Source organism: Agelaius phoeniceus, chromosome 3, assembly GCF_051311805.1.
Source record: "Agelaius phoeniceus isolate bAgePho1 chromosome 3, bAgePho1.hap1, whole genome shotgun sequence".
Taxonomy (NCBI): domain Eukaryota; kingdom Metazoa; phylum Chordata; class Aves; order Passeriformes; family Icteridae; genus Agelaius; species Agelaius phoeniceus.
In genome coordinates, this window is record NC_135267.1 from 59,250,717 (window position 1) to 59,270,116 (window position 19,400).

Consider the following 19,400-nt stretch of genomic DNA (forward strand, 5'->3'; position numbering starts at 1 on the left):
GGTGTTTTCCAAGATGTTGTTTGGTGATACCCCCAGCACAGGCATCATGTGAAAAGAGAAGTGTCTTTTTAAGTGCTACACAACCTCTCTAATAGGAAATACAATTTGGAGGAGGCTTACAGCCTGTAAAAGAAGGTACCAGGTGCTCTTTACTATATAAGCCAGATGCAAGTCTGGAGGATTTTTTGTCTGTTTGTTTGTTTTGCTTGCTTTTTCTTGTATAAAAGAGAAATGGGACTAAAAGAAGCTGCATGCTAGGATGCTAGCTGGGTTATTGCTCATTTGCTTCTTTGGTTTTTTAATATCTGTGAGTGGAGTGGAACAGCAGCAGCAGTCCTTGTCTTTAACCCGAAATCTTAAAACTGTAGTTGCTGAGCACCGGAGGCTTGAATATAAAAATGACTAAAGGGGGACAGAATGTGAAAAGGACTAAAGAAGGACTCTTTGCATGTGTGTATCCCTCTGATTGTTTATTAGCCCAATCAGCATCTCTTCTAATTGTAGCAAAGTTCAGAGCTTTGAAAGGAATTTGAGTAATTCTCTGATAAACAATGCTGAAATTCTTTCCTCTTCAGTTTCCTTTTCTTAACCATGTGCACTATAAAGCAGTCTCTGCTACTGAAGAGGTTTGACAGGTTCACATCCAGCTGTGGAATGTTTTGGAATTTTTTTTCTTCATTTATTAGGCCAAAACTTTTGGCCTGGTAGTGAGGTTTAAGCTCTGCAGCTCATTAGAATGAAATCCCAGAATAGCTTTGTTTGGAAGGGATCTTCAAGTTCATCTAGTTCCATCCTCCCTGCTCTGGGCAGAGACACCTTCCATGGGACCAGGTTGCTCAGAGCCCCACCTAACCTGGCTTAAACACTTCCAGGGATGAGACATCCACCACTTTTCAGGGCAGCTCCTTCCAGTGCCTCACCACCCACAGTAATAAATTCATCTAAACCTATTTCCTTTCAGTTTGAAGCCATTCTCTCTTGTCCTGTCACTACATGCTTTTGTAAAAAAGTCCCTCTCCAGCTTTCCCATAGGCCTGCTTCACATTCTGGAAAGCCACAATCAGGTCACCCTGAAGCCTTCTCTTCTCCGGGCTGGAAAACCCCAAGTGTCTCAGCCTTTTTTCCTAGGAGAGGTAGTCCATCCCTCTAATAAACTCGATGGCCCTCATCTGGACTTTCTTTGACAAAATACAAGACCTAATGCATTTGTACTTGTATTTCTCTTAAGAAAGATTCAAGAAGAGGGGATGCTAGTGACCAGTCAAAATAACTAATGTAGATTTTAAAAAAATACTTTAAACTTTATTTTCCCCCACAAAGTCTGAACAGTTACCTGGAGTGTTTAGCTGGCAGAGTGAGTGGTGAGCTAGGCAGAAGTGCAGCTGTAAACCCAACAATCCAGAGACTGTATTTAGGGTGACATGGTAAAAGGACTGTGTAAATTCTGACAGTGACAGAGAATTTGTTGAGGGGAAAGTCTGTATTCTTTTTTGGCAACTGTTAGGGTTCTGGCCATGGGTTTGGCTGTTACCACAATGTGAAGACTTGTACCCTTAAATCCTGTAGTCTCTTCAGTGATGTAACTGGTCTATGTGCATAGTACATGCTCTTTGTGCTTTTTCTGTACTTGGTGTATGCATTACTGAAGAGCTACAAATTAATGGTGCTAGAAATAAGCTCTTGTAATAAAGAAAATGTTGAACTGTGAGTTCTTGTCTATGTTGAGGCATTTGGGTTTCTCTTAAATAGGTTTGTTTCAAATTCAGTTTTCTTTGTGTGGCCCTAATTAGCACTTAACAGTAGAAGTACTATTATCTAAAAAATGAAATCAGGAAGCAATATAAGGAAAACTCAGTTAAAAGATTTTATCTCTATCTTTCTAAGAGCCAATAAAGAAAACTATGCTGTTGGTTTGTTTTTGCAGAGTAACTACATGTAATGCATTATGTGGGGCTCTTAATTTGCTCAGAAAATGCTTTGCTTAGAATACATTGTGTGCTTCACTGTATGGTTGTTAAGTAGCAGATTTCTTTGAGTAGATGACAGCAGTATTTTGTGATAACGATAGCTGTTCTTGGCAGCTATGACTTGCTGCTGCTGTACTCTCAGTGGTCTGTGCTGGGACTTGCCTCTAAGTCCCTAAATATCTCAGGACTGACCTGCTTATCCTGCTTTTCCTTGGTTTTCATCAGTGTATGTCAGGCATGTCCTCTGCTGAGCCACTTTACCTAAGCCTGTCTGTTTTCTCAAGCTTAGATTCAAAAGAAAGTGTCTGAAGTGACAGACTTTCTGTATGTAAGTGAAACATGATCTTTTGATGGATTTTTTTTTTCCTCTGTTCATGTGGGGTTTTTTAACTTTAATGAAGAACTGGAAGAGCTGCTGAGATTAACTGCACTGTACAAAGACATGAGAGAAGCAATATGTGTACATAATTTGAAAAACGCCCAGTGCTTTACAAAATAATTCTGTTCATTCTGATTATAGGGAGTTTTGAAATAAGGAAAAGGTGGTAGAGCAGTTTAGCTGTCAGGCTACCCACTCCCAAATCCAGACTCGAGTGATGGGTACGACGACTCAGAATGGTTTTTACCCCTCGTCCGACACGCTGACCGGGAGGGAGAAGCAGGTTCTGCTGCAAGCGCTCAGTTTTGTCTCTCGGTGGGGCAGCAGCGGGCGGAGCAGCGGCGAGTGCCACCTGCGGGAGCTGCGCTGGAAGCGGTGCCCGGCGGCTCCGAGCATCCCGGCAAGGATGCGCTGCCGCCGCTGCCAGCGCCGCGCACGGAGCGACGCCTTGGGTGGATTTCTGTCCGCGTTCGGCAGCGCAGCGTGATTCCTTGTCGGCTTGGGCAAAGCTGCGTGTACAATAGTACTAAAAATACTTTCAAAAATACTCCTCAGTGGTTCCATTTTACAGAAAGAGAAATAGCAATGGTTAATCATAGTGAGGAATTTCTTACAAACTGCACTGAGATGACTTGAGTTTGAAAGACAGTGCTTTCCCTGAGCTGAGAAACTCCCGTGATCAGCACAGAGTTAATGCATACATGCAGGAAATGCATGCATTTCACCAATTAAAGCGGATGTCTTTCTGCTTAGGCTTTGAGCATATGCTTCACAAGGGTATTTGGGGAGTGTCAGTCAAGGTTTTGATCCCTCTTCCTCCTCCCACAAGACCCTGTGGGGAGTTTTCCTCTTTGTTTCACTTGGCATAGAAGCAGCATATGCTGTTTTAAGTAAGGAGCCTTGCAATGTGGTTGGACACAGACCAAAAGTTGAGTATAGCTCATCTTTTCTAGAAGTTCTATACAAAGTTTGAAGGAGAAAATACTGTGTCACATGCCCTTCTAGACCTCATATCCGGCGTTACTTTGTAAAAAACACGCTGTCATGCCTTGCAGACTGAAACATGGTGATTAGCTGCTGAACTTGATCTTTTAGTGGGTTTGGAAAACCATGACCAAAACCTTGGAATAGAGCTGGGAATAGATTCAAAATTGTTGGAGAGATGGGAGGAGGAAGAAGACATAACGTTTAGCAGTTAAACCACAGAGGAGCCAGACAGCTCATTCCTTACATTAGAACATTCATGATGTTTTTCACATTCAAACACTGTGAATTGCAGTAAACCAGGATGCAAGTGACAAAGGGATTCTGTGATTTGGTCTTTGCCTGCTGGCAAAAAGTTAAGTGTTTTGGATTGGAGCTGCAGTATGCATGATTAGCTCCAGAAACTAGGCAGAGGATGCTGTAGATTTAATATATTTTGAAGAGGTGGGCAGGAGAGTGATGTTACTGTGACTTTCGTCAATGGGCAAGTGTGTAGAGAGGGTTTTGCTCCTTCTTACCAATATAGATCAGAGGATCTTCTTTGAACCAGCTCATCTCTTGCTGCATTTGTCTTAAGTGTCACAGTTACTGCCTTTCTGTGGAAAAGAAAGTGAAAGGATGGCATGGTTTGGGAATATCAACGAAATCTGTAGTATCTTACCAAAAAAGCCCACAAAATCCAAACCCCAAGCTCCAGCAAAACCCCTCAAAGCTGGAACATTTTGGTATGTGTTGATGTGCAGGGAAGAAAAGACTGGAAGATTTTTGTGGGACATTGTTGAAGAAGGAAAGCTGTAACTCACATACAGAGTGCTGCTGGAAAGAAATGAAAGGAGCCATTAGAATTCTGTGCAATTTTTGAAGGAATAACTATGAACTTGAAATAACATTTGAATCTTAAACAGGTACTGCCATATTACTTAGGAAGGCTGAGGGGTGGTGGTGAATAGGAGCAGAAATGAGGGCTTGGTTTATGTCCTCATAACTGCTATCCCTTAGGTCAATGTTATTTAGGGTTTCATTCAGTGTCACTTCTTGGTTCATGTGAAAGAGCTGTGTTAGTGTTAGCATATGAACTTGTTTTATGGTTTCTGTGACCTGGGATCAAAGCTATTCTCATGGGGTTCAGAGCAGCAAGGCATCTGCTCCAGAAGGGATTTTGTAGGCAAACAAATGGCAAAAACTAGATCAGGGACAGATGTCCTTACTCTCTAACAAAGATAATATGCAGTGCCTAACACTCAGATGTCAGAGTCTGAGTGTTTTGATGTGAGGATGAATTTTACTGTAGCCATCCTTGGAGTTTGGAGTTCATCCTGAAACCTGAGAATGTAAGTGCTGGTTTTGGGGTTCTGTGAGTTGTTTTGCATTCAGAAGTGCAACATCCAGTACCATTCATCCAAGAAGGGGGGCTGGCTGTGCAGGCTTTCTCTGGGCATCTAATTGTCCTTATTTGTTTACAAAATGTTTTATGTCAAAAAACCTACTAATATCTATTTTATTTCTACCCTCCTTGCACCTTTTTTCTTTATTGCAGCAGAAAGAACTCATCTTGATACTATTTTAAAAACAATCCAACAGACAGCTTTTCTGTTAACAGTACAGTATGTAATGTAGATTTTCAGGAGTTCAGTTGTTTTACATGTATTCATGTGTGTATAAAGCACTGACTGTTTAATTTTAATCTGTAAAAAGCCTGCATTTAAAATTGTATTAAAGTATTATAAGGGAACATGTATTCTGATTACAAATAAAGTGACCATAGCAGAATCTTATATTAATGTTGATTGTGCCTATGGAAGATGGGGGAGAAGTGCAGTGTCTGTCATTGAAAAGTGACTGTATTTGACAAGTTTTTGAAGAAATCCAACCAACTTTCTTGAATACGATCACTTCCACCTATTTGGAACAGATGTAGACTAAGGGCCAAGGGTTTGACACAAAGGAGGAGGGTCAGGTTAGATTTTGGTTAGTGATGATCATTGTTCAACATAAATACATAGCTGAGCTCCATAGTTACATCTGCAAACAGTCCTGTGACAAACAATAGTCTATTTCAAGCACCTGAATGCTTTTTTGAGAGTATAGAAATAAAGTTTTCAAAGAATGAAAGTAGAACAGAAGTCTTCTCTCCAATGGAAATTGGTCCATGAAACTTTAAATGTGAAAATTATGATTAATAGTGATTTTGAATAGTTGGAAACCCTTACTGATGGTTTTCTTTTATTTGGTTGTTTGGTTTTTTTTTTTTTTTTGCAAAGTACAGTTAATTAAAGAGGCAAGGAATATATTTGTCTGTGAAACACAAGTAAAATAGTTTTTGTGAGGGTGATTTTTTAAAGTATTTTTTAGCCACCCGTGTGCTATAAATTTGAATGTTTTACTAATTCACCTACAGCACACTATTGGCTTAGATGCTCTGTTTAAAGGATCTTATGTTTTTCATAACGCTAAAGCTGATTTGCAGTTTTTAGCAGCTCAGGATTTTAAAAGCAAATCAATCTACTGGTAGGAACAAAAAATTTCTTGAACTAGGACCTCCCAGTATGCCTGTTTGGGTGGCCCTGGCTGATTATGGCCCATGAAAATGCATGGTCATACATCTGACTGGTTTTGGTTGCTGTTAAAAGAATTTTGCTTAACTGAGCAATGTAAACAGTATAGCTGTGTTTATTCATAAATTATCAATGCATATGTATTTCAAATTCTCTTACTAGGATGTTCAGTGAAAAAGTGCTCTAAGCAATAGGTAGCAGTTTTGACTGATGAATACAAAAATACAAGGTACCTCATGGACTACTAGAATAGCTGAGCCTTAGGTTCAGAGAAAACTAGAACTATTTCAATAATAACATTGCAAGAGTATTTAGAAGGGTCTACCTGGAATATTTTTATAAGGTGCTTAAAAGCTTTAGGGTACTGCTACTACTAAGATTGTCTGGATAAGTGGAAATTATTTGTATAGGAAGTGAGCAAGCATTATTTCCTTTTACATTTACTAGCAAGCTTGTACCCCAAATGCTTCTTTTGGACCGAATTTTACATGAGTCCAACTTGGCCTTACTGCAGAGAGAGGGAGATTTAGTTTCCTCATCTGGTTAATACTTTTTATCAGAGATTTTCTTCCTAGATTAAAAGGAGGAATTGTATAAGTAAAGGAATGCTCAACATTGACTTCTGTTTTTTGAATAATTCAAAACTTGGTGTGTTGCAGAAAACAGCAGCAGAGTTCTCTATTTCTTTTTTTTTAAGCTTTTTAGTATATTCTGCAATTTCTAGCACTAGCAGGGAACTGGTTTGCATTAATGAGACAGAAAGGGGGAAAGGTATTTTTAAAAATATATAGATTTGTGTACTTTTTAAAGAATTAATAAAACACTTTTCTGTGCCGCGTTACTGGACCTCAGTTTTTAGATGTAATGTTTTCAATTGACACTGAATTGGAAAAGAGCTGAAGACTGTGTCATGTTTGCACCTGGTTGTACAATTCTGGTACAACTAATCTCCTGTAAGCTTTAGAAAAAGCAGCAACAAATTTCAGACTGTTTCATTACTGAAAACCATTACAGACAGTGGCAAGAATCTTTGGGGGGGAAAATTCTTTATGGAAAGGGTTTTTCAAGCATTGAAACAGACTGGCCAGGGAAGAGTTGGAAATACATGGAGATTAAAAGACACATAGACATGGCACTTAGGGACATGGTTTAGGGGTGGACTTGGCAGTGTCAGTTTAACAGCTGGACTGAGGGATCTTGGAGGTGTGAGAGTTTTGAGACATTGTTCTGAAGATGCACTTTTCTAGGCACAGAAGCCGACTTTCTTTAAACTGTAGTAGTATGTTAAGCCCTTGCTATCATGTTTTGTAATGCAGAGCTGCTAAACTGGCGAGTCTGTAGAAAACCATTAGTGGGACTGTAGTTTTTAAAATTGCCATGGATTATCCAAATGAGCTGTTGAGACAGAGTTGTTGTAGCAGTGGCAGGTCTGAACCTGTTCAATAAATACCTTGGTCTGTGTGCAGTAATTGAATGATCCAGCTTTCAAGTTACTATTCCATTATTAAAAATGACAAGGTCATTCAACGCCCATTTGAATCCCACTTGGTTTTGTACTGGGAATGATAGGTCATACTCCATAGCAAGGGATAAGCACAGGAACTCCATTAAATTCGCATAAATGACTGTTAGGGTGTGTCTTACTTGCAGTAAAATTGCTTTCTGGTTTTGACTTTAGATAGCAGAAAATCAAGGCTGTCACTTCCTTAGAAGGCCAAGTAGAAAATGCTAGCTTACTTTAGACAAGGAAAGGTTTGACTTATGTAAGTAAAAATCAGGGCAGAAGAGGCAAGGAAAAAAGGTCATTTTTCTTGCTTCTATTTAGCACCTCTACAAAATGTCAGTGAAGAAGCCCAAAATGATTTCTGAGACTACTGATTTTTTTTTTTTGTCATTAATATGTTAGTAAGTGACTCTGTGAGCATTTTCATGGTGAAGTTTACGTAACATTTATTTCAAGTCTGTGCAACTCCAACCAACCAAAACCAGAAAACAAATATGTGGATATCTGTGTTTTTCCATTTTAAACATATTTTTTCCTGAATAAGTTATATTAAATGATTTATTTAAAATTTAAATAAAATGGTTTTGTATTTTAAAATTAATCACAGAAAGTAAATACAGTATTTATTGATGACATTTTTTGTTTCAAATATATTGTGTAATTAACTGGTTCCTATCAACTTTACTAGTAAGTCACTGGATAGCTGAAATTTGATTTATAAACCTGTGTAATGTTCAGAGAATATGTAGTGCATCATTGAATGCAGAGAGTTAGACACAAGCTTGCCAAGTTTTAGAATTAGTTGGTGTATTTGTTCTAGCCAACTGTTAAGTGATGATAACCATAGATAATTAAATTTGAGTAATCCGTTTGAAGAACAAATAAATTTTTTAATTGTCTTGTGGAGAGCGGGTTCTGTTTTACAGCAGATTTATAGAGGAGTTTGGAGACCCCCAGATTTTTATAGTTGTTTAAGCCTCTGTTGTGGTCACACTTGTTTGTTCAGTTTGTGGCAATGTCCAGCTGAGTTTTATGAGCTCATAAACCCAGACCTTCAGGTGGATAAGCATTACAGCTATTAATTTGGGGGAGTTAGAGAAGATGTTTAGCTAGCTCACAGTCTTCACTATATGTACTATTGTGTGGATGAAATATCTATGTTAAGGACAAAGTAATTCCTGAGTAAGACATGGTGGATTTTATCTTGAGAAGAGATGAATTGGCTGATCTAGAAAATAATATAGAAAATCTAGTAGAATTTCCATCAGCTAAATAGAAATTAATTTCTACCCTAAGAAGTGCTAGTGGATTATAGCCTTGTGTATGTCTAATACTTCTAAGTATTTTACATATTTTTGAATTAAATATGACAAATATACTTGTCCTGGATAACACACCGGAAATACTATTTTACAACTTAAACAGCTTAAGAAATCCTACAAATTTTGTATAGTTTGGTTGTAATGTAAACCTAAGATCTTTATTGGACATTAGGGCAGAAATGTTTTCATTTTATGTCTGAAGATAGGATTCAAAACAAGCTATATGAATTTGAAAGCAAAGTAATTTAAGAAGGGAGGAAAAAAGGGCCATTTATTTGAGTTCAGTCTCAGTTCTGCTGCAGGGTTATCCAGTGAGGTCTCCAATAACTCTGGATCTAATGGCTGTCTTGAAAACTGCATGCCAAATCTTCAAAATTCTTTAGGAATTAGGGCTTTACTGTGAATACTTCTGATGCTGTGCACTCTGTACAGTGCTGTGCACATCACTGAACTGTGTGAATTGTCAGCTGAGGTGAAGTCCCAGACAAACTCCTTCAGACAGAGAATCATCCTTGTTCTGATTTGTCTGGCCTTGGTGCATCCTGTCTGATCTTGAGGCTTTCATTATGTAAAATGGAGTTGTCAGCATTGCTGGTGATGGGAAAATATTCAAAGGTGCTGGAAAGGAGGATACAAAATCCCAGCCAGTGTGTGGTGGCCAGATGTTGACCACTGGCCAGTACCACAGAGGGTACATAAGGTTGCTGTAAGAGGAGACGTGTTCACTGCCTTCCTGAGAAGCCTTTTTTTCTCTGCCCACTGCTATGCTGGAAGAAATATTGGTGCTCTACAGGGTGTAAAGCTTTAAGTTAGGGGATTTTCTGTTTGATGCAGGCTGCTGTGACGCTCCAGATGGTCACTCCATGGTTAACTTCAGCAGTACCTGAGTGTAAGCAGCTCTTCCATCCCAGTTCAGACCTCTCACTTGAAATTAACTGAGGCAGAAAAATGTGTGAAATCAAAGGCAGAAGTTCACCAGATGTAATAAGTGCTCTCAGGTCTGAGAGGGTCCTTTTGTGCCTGCCTACCTGGTAGAACATCCAACTGAGAGCCTCCTGAATGGTACTGCAGTTAATCCTGAGAGAAGTTTGTGTGTTTACACTTCTTACACACAGACACAGAAGCGATGAAAGCTGAAAACCCATCCTTCACAGGGGCTGTGGAGCAGGGGAGTGCCTTGCTGAAACGTGCTGGTTTTGATGGAGAACTCTTCCTTTGCTTTGTGTCCATCAGGTTCTACTAAGCTTGTGTCTGCAGAGATGCCAGATAAAACACCAGGTGCTACAGAGCCTGTGCCCAGAAGTGAAGGTTAGTAATTTTCTTCCATTCTTTTGTCTATTGAAAAAAAAGAAGTGTTTGGATTCTGTGAAGAATTTTTTGAAGTTAAAGACTGAGTTTCCCTTGCTGGCCTTAATTTTAAAGGAGAGCTGGATTAGTATTATATATGCATGTTTATCTAGATAGCATGAAATTTTTACTTGTCTTTGGGTAACCTCTTCATCCCTCCCTAGCCCAACATCCATGATTGTACTAAAATATATAATAATGGGGAAGTGCACTGCTAGGATTTCAGCATTGGAGATGTTTTGTCCCATTTGCTAAAGAAATCTTGTTAACTGAAGCCAGTTTTTTGTATGGGATACTTGAGCCTCACATAACCAAAGCTGACATTGTAGATGTGGGTTGATTGATACAAGGAGGAATTGTCTGTGAGATTTTCACTAAATCAGTGGAATCTTGAAATGCTCAGTCAGACAATTTTCTTTCCTCTTGAGGTTTATTAATTTTAAATTTCCACATCTGTAGGTTTGTTACTTGGTTTCAGGGAAAATTAATTCGTTGAAGACAATTGTAACCCTGCCTAACTTGATTCCTTCTCCAGAATCACTGGTGGATGGGTCGCTAAAGCATTTTATAAAAATTTCCTATTTCATGTGAAGGGAAATTTGCTATTTCATTTTGAGGTGTTTCTGACAGTATTGTGTCTAAACTATAGTAGTTCTTGTATATCCTTGCTTTCTAGATCATTGCTGTCCTCACACAAGGACTATATTAATTAAAATGTGTGGTTTAGTTTGACTAAAGTTTACAGCTCAGGATTGTTTCTTCTATGCCTCAAGACAGAGGTCTCAAAATTTAGTTTTAACTATTTTTGTAGATTTTGAACCTCAGTTTTGGCATTTGAAAGGCATGGAGGAGCAAGCTGCAATAATAATTTCAAGAATTGCATCAAATATAGTAGAGAAAAGTAATTCTCTTCATGTAAAGGGAGAATTAAAATTTAAATTTACATTTAAAATTTACTGTAAAGCTTAATATGTTACTGGGAGAACCCCTCCACAGAAGGGGAGAAGCAATTACAGCTAGTCTTTTAAAGACTGAGCTCTCTCTGATGCACATGTTGTGTGTCGTCCTTATAAATAAATGCTTATGCTAAAAGCATTGCAGTGAGTTCACTTGAAGGAAAAGCCTACAATAAAATATAGCTAACTAAAATGATGAGATTATTCTGAATCTTCATCTTCAAATTGCAGTTATAATTTTTCTTTGTTGTGATAAGAGGTCATGAAGTTATTCCAGAGTCAGTATGAAATATCCTTGCTCAGTTGGTTAGAGCAGGATGCTGATGATGCCAAGGTCACAGCTTTAGCCTCTGTATGGGCTGGTCACATTAGAGTTGCACTTGCTGATATTTGTGGGTCCCTTCCAACTCAGAATATTCTGTGTGATTTTGTGTGTGTGCTTTAACAAATGCAATGTTTACTAAAACAAAACTTTATCCAGGTTTAATCTGGATGCTTTGTTTTTAATTGCTCTTTAGGAACTAATTTTTAGATTTAAAAAAAAAAAGATGAGCTAATGAGTAATGATGAAACTGCACTTAAGAGACCCGTACTTATGTCTTGATGAAAATGCTCTATTATAGATAAAACATTCTAATGATATGAAGTCATGAGTGCTGGAAGTTAATGAGAGTTTGTGTTGGTTTATTGTAATAAATACATTCAAAGATGTTATGATAATGCTTACTGAAAAAAGATCAGACATATATGACAGTGGCTGCTGCAGCATGGATTACAAGATAAACTTCCATAGTTAGTCTTTGATCATATACATCTCTATTTACTTAGCATTTTTACAGCTAACTGGTATGTAGAAATATTTTGCTGGTATTACTGAGTCAGAATTGAGAAGTGGGTGTTTCATTTCTCATGATTAAGATAGCAATGCTCCTTATGTGCATAAACATTTATGTGAACTTTTGTAATTATTTCCAGAAATCATAACAACTTATTACTGCTTGTTTTTTCCCCCAAAAGAAATATTCTTGCAGTCATTGGTTAAAAGAAAAGAAAAAGGTGTATTTGTTGTTACAGATTTCTAACAATTAACCTCTAGTGTTCATCAGGGTCAAGTTGGGTTGAGCAAAGTGTTGGCAAGTAACTGATTATCTGGAAACTTTGAAAAAGCCAGTGTTGCTTTAACCTAGCAGTGCCCCTCCCTGCCCCTGACCCACTGCTCCGTATACTCCAGTTAAGCCATGAAGCACACAGGAGCAGACAATTGAGAGTTTCCTGTAATTAAGTTACTGTAACTTAGTCCTTGACTCGAGGGTCCCCAGTGGGTGGGCAGACTGTTTGCTTTTCTGCCACCTCTTCTGTCAAACCTTCTAGAGTCAACAGTTGTATTTATAAATGTCAATGCTTGCTTTGTGCTATCAGGAGAAAAAACCCAGGACCTGGATATTCGGTTGTTGCAAAGATGGAAGTGTGTGCATATCACACAGGGAAAAATACTTTTCAAGAAGCTTGTCTAGCTATCAAGGAGTGGTAGACAAACAAATTAAAACAAAAAACTCCTACCATGATCCACGTATAACTATTTCTTAACCGTTTTCCTTTGGCAAAGCTATTATATTCTATTTACAATGGATGCATTTAGAACAATGTACTATGTCAATACCAGGAAGTGGATTGAGTGTATTTCTGGTTTAGCTTGCAAAGGAATTGGCATTTTTTTCTGCTTGTGTTTGCTGAAAAATCACTCTTAAACTTCTGATATAGTTAACCACTGGAAATGAGGCTGTGACAGGAGCACCCTAGCCACAGCTCAAATTCCTGCTCTCTCCTTTAGAGAGGCTGATTGTGATTCACAGTGGCTCATGATGGTATCTGGAGCTGTGGAGTTACTTATTTGCAAAAATTTAGGGGAATGATTGTAGTATTCTTTCACTACAAATTATCTGTTTTATAGGATTAAAACCTTCTCTAGCTTAACAAAATTTTGATGATACTGAAAATTTTTTCATAAAACACAAGTGTTTCATCCTGTGGATAGTGGATTAATATTTTTTGTCCTGATACCCATGAACAGCTGTTCGTAACATAGCTAGGCTTGCCTCAAAGAAACCAGATGAGGTCTACCTTAGTATCTATTTGGAAGATTCCCAGACTCTAAGTTTTTGGGATATCAGTCAAGTGCTACCTTAGCAGTAGCTTTATGCAAAACACTTAGAAAATATATATGGATGTGGGAACCTTTATTCAGTTTCTCCAGTCACCTTGACTGGTTGTTTTTCTGTGCCTTAAAGTAGGCATATTTGAAGAAGACATGAGGAAGTTAAACTCCCACAAAATCTTCTTCCTTTCCCTCTTCCCACACCAACTTTTTCATTAAGTAAGAGGCATGACTTCCCACAGCTGGATCCTCTCTTACTAACTTCATGGTCCACACTTGCATCCTGAAGGAAATGAATGTTACACCTGGACTTTATAAACAGCCACTGACAAATCCCTATGGACAACAAACTTATGTCATTGTAAAATTATCCTACAGCAACAAGCAGTGGTTTTCCTTGCATTGTGTACCTGATGGCACTAGTGGGAGCCTGCCAGCTCTTTCTGTTGCTGCTTGTGATGTCTCATAGCATTTTGTAACTCCTCTGACTTAGGTTTGTGTGCTATTTTTGCTGTAATGTGCAACACTGCACAGGAAAAACATGCAAGCACAGCCATAATGGATCATACACTTCAAGTGCAGTGAAGAAAATAGCATCAGTATTCCTACTTCCAGATTTTGCCAAGGCTAATTCTTTCATGGCAGGAATGCCAGGGTGTGGTTGTATGGGTTAGGAAGTGCTGCCTTTTGTCCCAGTGCTGTGTGGGCTTTCAGTGCATCATGTGTAATGGAGAAAGTTGTTGTTGCACTTTATTGTAACTGCACCCCTTTTAAAGAAACACAGAAATAGGTGGGAAAATGAAGCATCTTATCTAAAGCTTTTTCAGATCTTATGTGCATGTGAAGTTATAGGAAACTGTGGTGATAATGCACTTGTAGGCTTAATGGTACATCACTGGGCTGAGATGGGCACAAAAAAATCTGTGTGCTGACACTGAGTCAGTGAAATGGAACATAAAAGGCCTTGGCTACTTATGCAGAAGATGGTGGACATTGTGGACTTCCCTGCAAAATAATATTGTGAATTTTAAAAACTCATGAGTTGAAAGGGAGACCAGAGAAGACAGCTCCAAATAAATGAGCCATTGTAAACTAAGGAAAGACCTTTAGCTGAAAATGGTTGGAAGCTAGAAAAGTGATGGGGAAAACATAGTACATGCTTTTTATATCCTCACTATCCCCAGTAATTTAATCTTTCTGTGCCAAGTTATTCCTTAGTTACTATTCATAGGCTCATTTTGCAGCAGCATGTAATGCCCCCAGAATCATATCTTGATGGAGGAGGAAGTCTCTGTATAAAGACAATATCTGAAATTCTTAACCCCTAGTGTTTATAAAAGGAGGTGATGAAGCCTAAGTAGATTTGAAATCTGATTGGAAATGGGAGAAAAGCGAACTGGAAGGGTGATGAAATTGGGTATTTTGTTTCTGACTCCTCACTAAATTGTGGGCTTCCCTATACATGCTGCAAGAGGGTGGCACATCTTCCTTTGAAAAAGGGGTTGAAGGCTGTTGTCACAAGGCATAATGACTCTTGTCATAACTCTTGACACGTGGGTGAGCCTCCAGGCCGCAGAAGTTGAGGGCTCCCAAGAGCCTGAGCCAGTCCGTGTGCAGCCCCTGCGGTGTGCAGCACAGCTCGTGTTCTCTGCTAGCGCCTGAGGCGTTAAACCACAGCCTGGAATCCACTGGCTATTTTCCTGAAAGCACTTTGGTCAACTGCCTTAGTCACTGAGCCACTCTGCCTGGGTCCCACTTTCTTTCTCAGTCGCCAACAGGCTGAAACCAGATGGGCTTCTAAACTTCCTCAGCTCAGTGAAGAGGAGGAGGAGGAGGAGGTGGTGGCTGTCTTGATCGAGGGCAGAGAAGGGCAGTGAGAGGCAGACTGTTCTGAACATTGTGAAATGTCTGAGTACAGTAAAGCCTGCTCCCCATCAGAAATGAAGATGCAGTTGCTGTAATGTCATGGTGATTAAGTCACTGATTACAAAGGTTGGGTCATTAACAGGTAGAATGGCTTGTTCTTCAAATGCCGAGCACTTTCCCTGGTGTCCTGACTGGCTGGTATCCTGCCAAAGATCAGTGTACCAGTCATCCACAAATTATAAAAAGTTTATGTGGCCTGAACTGCTTAACCTTGAGGTTTGGAAATGATGGAGTATTTTTTTACATCAGTGATCCCATTTTCAAAGAATTACTTATATTTTTCTGTTTCAATGCTAACTAATTCTTAGTTCTCAAGCAATTAAGAAGTGTAGCACTTGAGTTTGATGCATTTTTATGCTTATGTATCAATAAATTACATACAATGTAAAATTATGTGTATAATGTTTCACACATAATATGCACATATTAAATAACCAATTTGGGGTAGTTCGAAATAGGGAGGCTAAGTGTGGCTTGCATGAAGCAATCAAATGTGATGCATCTTGATGAAAACCAGCTAGTTTCTTTAAAGCCCTTCTGTGTCCTAATGTTATTAATTTATTTCTAAATTGATCTTTCAAATCGAGAGAAATCTAAAACAAAACATTCCTGGAGGAGCAAAGGTTCCTTGCTAGAGAAAAGAAAGAAGTGGCATACTAATTATCTGTGTATTGAAGTGTAAAAATTCCTTTTCCTATCAGGAATGATAAAGAGTGTCTAATTATTGAATTTATTAATTATTTTGAGCTTAGCTGTGTATATAAAATGCATGACAAAAAGATTGATTGAACACTCCTTTATAAATAGGTTTTTTAAATTTTTGTGTTATGTTTAGCATCTGTCTTGCTTATCACCTCAGAAATGTGCTGCTGATCCTAAAATAAGCTATTGCAGTTTTAAATTACCTTTTCGTGTTTAAAAATAATTTGAGTACCATAATAGTTTTTGGAGAAGTTACACTCTAATACTGGAGTCTTAGCTGTGCATGGCCTGGTGTAAAAATATAAATGTACTATTCTGTGATTACAGATCTTAGCAGTATGCTTTGCATCTGCTCTTTCTAGATTGAGATTGATAGCCATTGCTTCTCTTGAGATTCCTTTATTGGGAAGACTTTGTCCCCAAACAGAACAGTTATTGTTAAAGCAGCTGCTAGGTGTTAAATTGCCATTCTGCAATAATTGAAACAGCCTAAAAAGGCAGTTATAATGAAAATTGTCCTATTAAAAATGCTGATTTAAAGTAGTTTCCTTTGCCAGTTTCATAATGGCTTGTTTTGCTTTGGTTTTTTTTTTTTTGGTGGTGGTTTGAGGTGTTTTTCTTTACTATGATATATTTCAAGTCATTGTGTGGAAACACAGTCCAGATTGCTGGCAACTGCACAGTGTTAATATATGGAAAATAAGTAATAGTAACAGTTAGTCTTTCAACAGTTTCTTAAATGTAAATCAGCTTTCATCCCCAGAACTGTACTTTTTCCCTCCCTTTTGGAATTTCTGTCATATTTTGCCTTGCTGCTTTATTCAAGTGACAAGCCAGAAATCTGTTTTCAGATTCATTGATTCCACCTCCTCCCCAGCCATATTTCTTCCAAAGTAACTTAAAGGACGTGGAAGGATAACAGAAAAAAATGAATTAAGTGCTACCAATTAAAGTGAGCTGCAACTCTTAAGATAAATTACAACATCAAGGTTACATTCTTTCATCTTGTGCTGACCATATCCTTAAAACCAAAAGATCCAAAGTAGTAAAAATAAAGATAAAACCACATTTTGCTGTTTGAGTTGCAGCAGCACAGGTACCTCCCCATTATTGACCACTCGATTCTGAAGAATTTTGACAGGTGCTATATAGATAGCAAATGTAAGCCTGCTAGTAGTAGGTATCACTATTTTTTGTTATTTACCCAGTTATATGTCTAGCAGTAATTTTAAACTATTCCACTGACATTAGAATTGGGCTGAGAGGCCTTGATATGCTAAATTTAAACTTGAGAGATTAATATATACAGAAGAAAGCTTAGTTGTAGTTTTGCTTTTTTAATTGGCTCCCTGTAGTTTTATTTAGCTTAAAAAGGGGGGTAAATGCTGCTTGCTGATAAACCTGAAGGGGAGGTAGCTTTGATGTTTTATGAGCAATAAAAAATTTTGAGGCAATATGTCAAACTCCTGAAGTCAACTTCTTGAAGAGTCAGCAAGCTGAGGAGAGCAGGGAAGGGGAGTAAAGGTGGGAGGCTGCTTTTGTTGTACTTTGCCCAGATCCATTAGAGGTGCAGGCAAAAGAGCAAACAAGATACTTTAATTCTTCAAATTATATCCACATTAGTTTCTGGTCATCTCTTTGGTCAGAATACACTGCAAAACCAATTGTGCAGTTCAGGACATGAGAAGTTAATTATTTTATTTTTTTCCAATCTGTTCTTAGTTGTGGCTTTTGTGGAGTGAGTCTTAAGAGAAATTCCATTACATACATCTTGGCAATGGTTCCTCCAACATATATATTGTAGAATAATTCAAAAGGGACACTGCTTCCAGGTGAAGTAAACACTTTTTTTCCCATATGCACACAATGTAGCCTGTGCTTCAAATGATGGAATGACCAAAAATTTATTAAGGTGGTAAGAATTTGAGCTTAACCTCTGTCCTAGGAAATCTGGACTCTTCTGGTTCAGGAAAGCCAGGCAGTCCAAGTTATTTGGGTTCTGTTTTGTCTACTTTCTGTCAAGATAGTTATAAACCACATGCTTGCTCTCAATGTCTGTTTGTTAAGAAGGGTGGTTATCAGTTTGTGTATTTGTACTTTTCATTGCATAAAAATTTCATGTTCATGGTTAAATCTTATCTCTTGTGAGGGTATGTGTTTCACAATGGAAAGCAATATTGGAAGAAACAAGTCATGTGTGAGGCTAATTGTTAGGGAATTTTGCCTAATGTCTGGCCAGGAGCTGGTTCTGTCTGGTCATATCTGAAGTCAGCCAGTGTTTCTAAAGATGGAACATCCTGCCGTGAATGTTTTGTGGTTTTGCCATATGAATACAAATTGTAGGCAACAGGAAATCCTTTAGGAAGATAAGACGCTGCTACAACTCTCCCAAAAAGCAAATGGCTGCATTCAAGGTTTGGCCCCAGTTAGGATACCTACCCTGTGAGAATCTTGGTATTAGATCCCAGTCCTAGGAGCTCTGTAGTCACTCAAAAAGAGACACAGAGACCCTTCTTCACACTGTAAGTATGGCATGTATAAATGGAATTTTTCTCATGTCATTAGTGATTTTTTTTTTCCGCAACTGAGTAGTAGTAAAATACATTATTTTTGTTTAAAGACTGTCTAAAATTTTGAGGATCTTTTCCCCTTCAGAGAAGTAGCAATATTAACTAGAGACACTGGTCTAATCTTACAGCATTTGGCAAATTTCAGATAGGAAATTGAAGGAGTCCCAAAGCTGCCCTATTCAACCCCACCGCACAAATATTTTGTGACCTGCTGAAACAGGCAAAGTATTTAAAGACCCATTCCATTGACATCTGTTAGCTAGGTAATCCTTGTGACAGAAAGAAGACATGTGACAGAAAGATGACTTTTTTGAGTGTGAAGTCTGTCATGAACTGTTGCTCATTTCTCTCCTCAGAAATATTAATGAAGAATGTCCTGATTGTATTTTAAATCCATATTCGTTATTAGCGATTGTTGGCTAGTTCTGCTGCTTGCCACCCCCTCTTATTTCAACCTCTTGAAGGAAAAAACTCACACCTGCATCTTCTTACATACCTGGACCCCATTTCTTGGGAATTTAGTCTTAAAAGAGCACTGTGCTACAATCCTGGAAGGAGGTGGCTCCTTGTAATTATGGAGTAATCAGTGGATGTGAGGAGCTATATGGTGAGTTGCGTTGCAGCACTGAGGTTTCAGGTTACATCTTCAAACAGTAATTTTAGGACCTACAAATAAAAATATTTGTCTCTTTGCACATTTCCTGTCAATGTTGTGCATTTAATGAAGTGCCTAGAAATATTTTAAGTGTTTCATAAGAGAAATGCTGAAGAAAAATGATGCCTCCATCTAACATGCTGAAGAAATCAAATGCTGTTGAGAACCTGAGTTCCAGTGTTTGTCACAGTTCTTCAGCTCTTATTGCAAGATGTGGCTACAACCAGGGTGACAGGGACTGATGACTTTTTTGAACAGGTCTTACATTAATGCCTAAGGTTTTCTAGCAATAAAGTTTATCTGCTCTCCAAGGCTTCAGGTGTACTGAAAGTACTGTTTTTTTGGCCAACACCCAAAGCTGAAGGGCTCGTGATGACA

The 19,400-nt window shown here is 38.4% G+C and overlaps 1 protein-coding gene across 4 annotated transcripts in view; it reads left to right on the plus strand.

The window, feature by feature from the left end:
• PLEKHG1 (pleckstrin homology and RhoGEF domain containing G1) overlaps positions 1-19,400 on the plus strand; it is a 125,291-nt gene that overhangs the window by 27,348 nt on the left and 78,543 nt on the right. For all 4 annotated transcript variants that reach the window (XM_077175369.1, XM_054630321.2, XM_077175370.1 and 1 more), the window contains exon 3: positions 9,945-10,019. In XM_077175369.1, coding sequence (XP_077031484.1) covers positions 9,971-10,019 — 49 coding nt within the window. In that variant the 5' untranslated portion in view covers positions 9,945-9,970. The remainder of the gene's footprint in view (positions 1-9,944; positions 10,020-19,400) is intronic.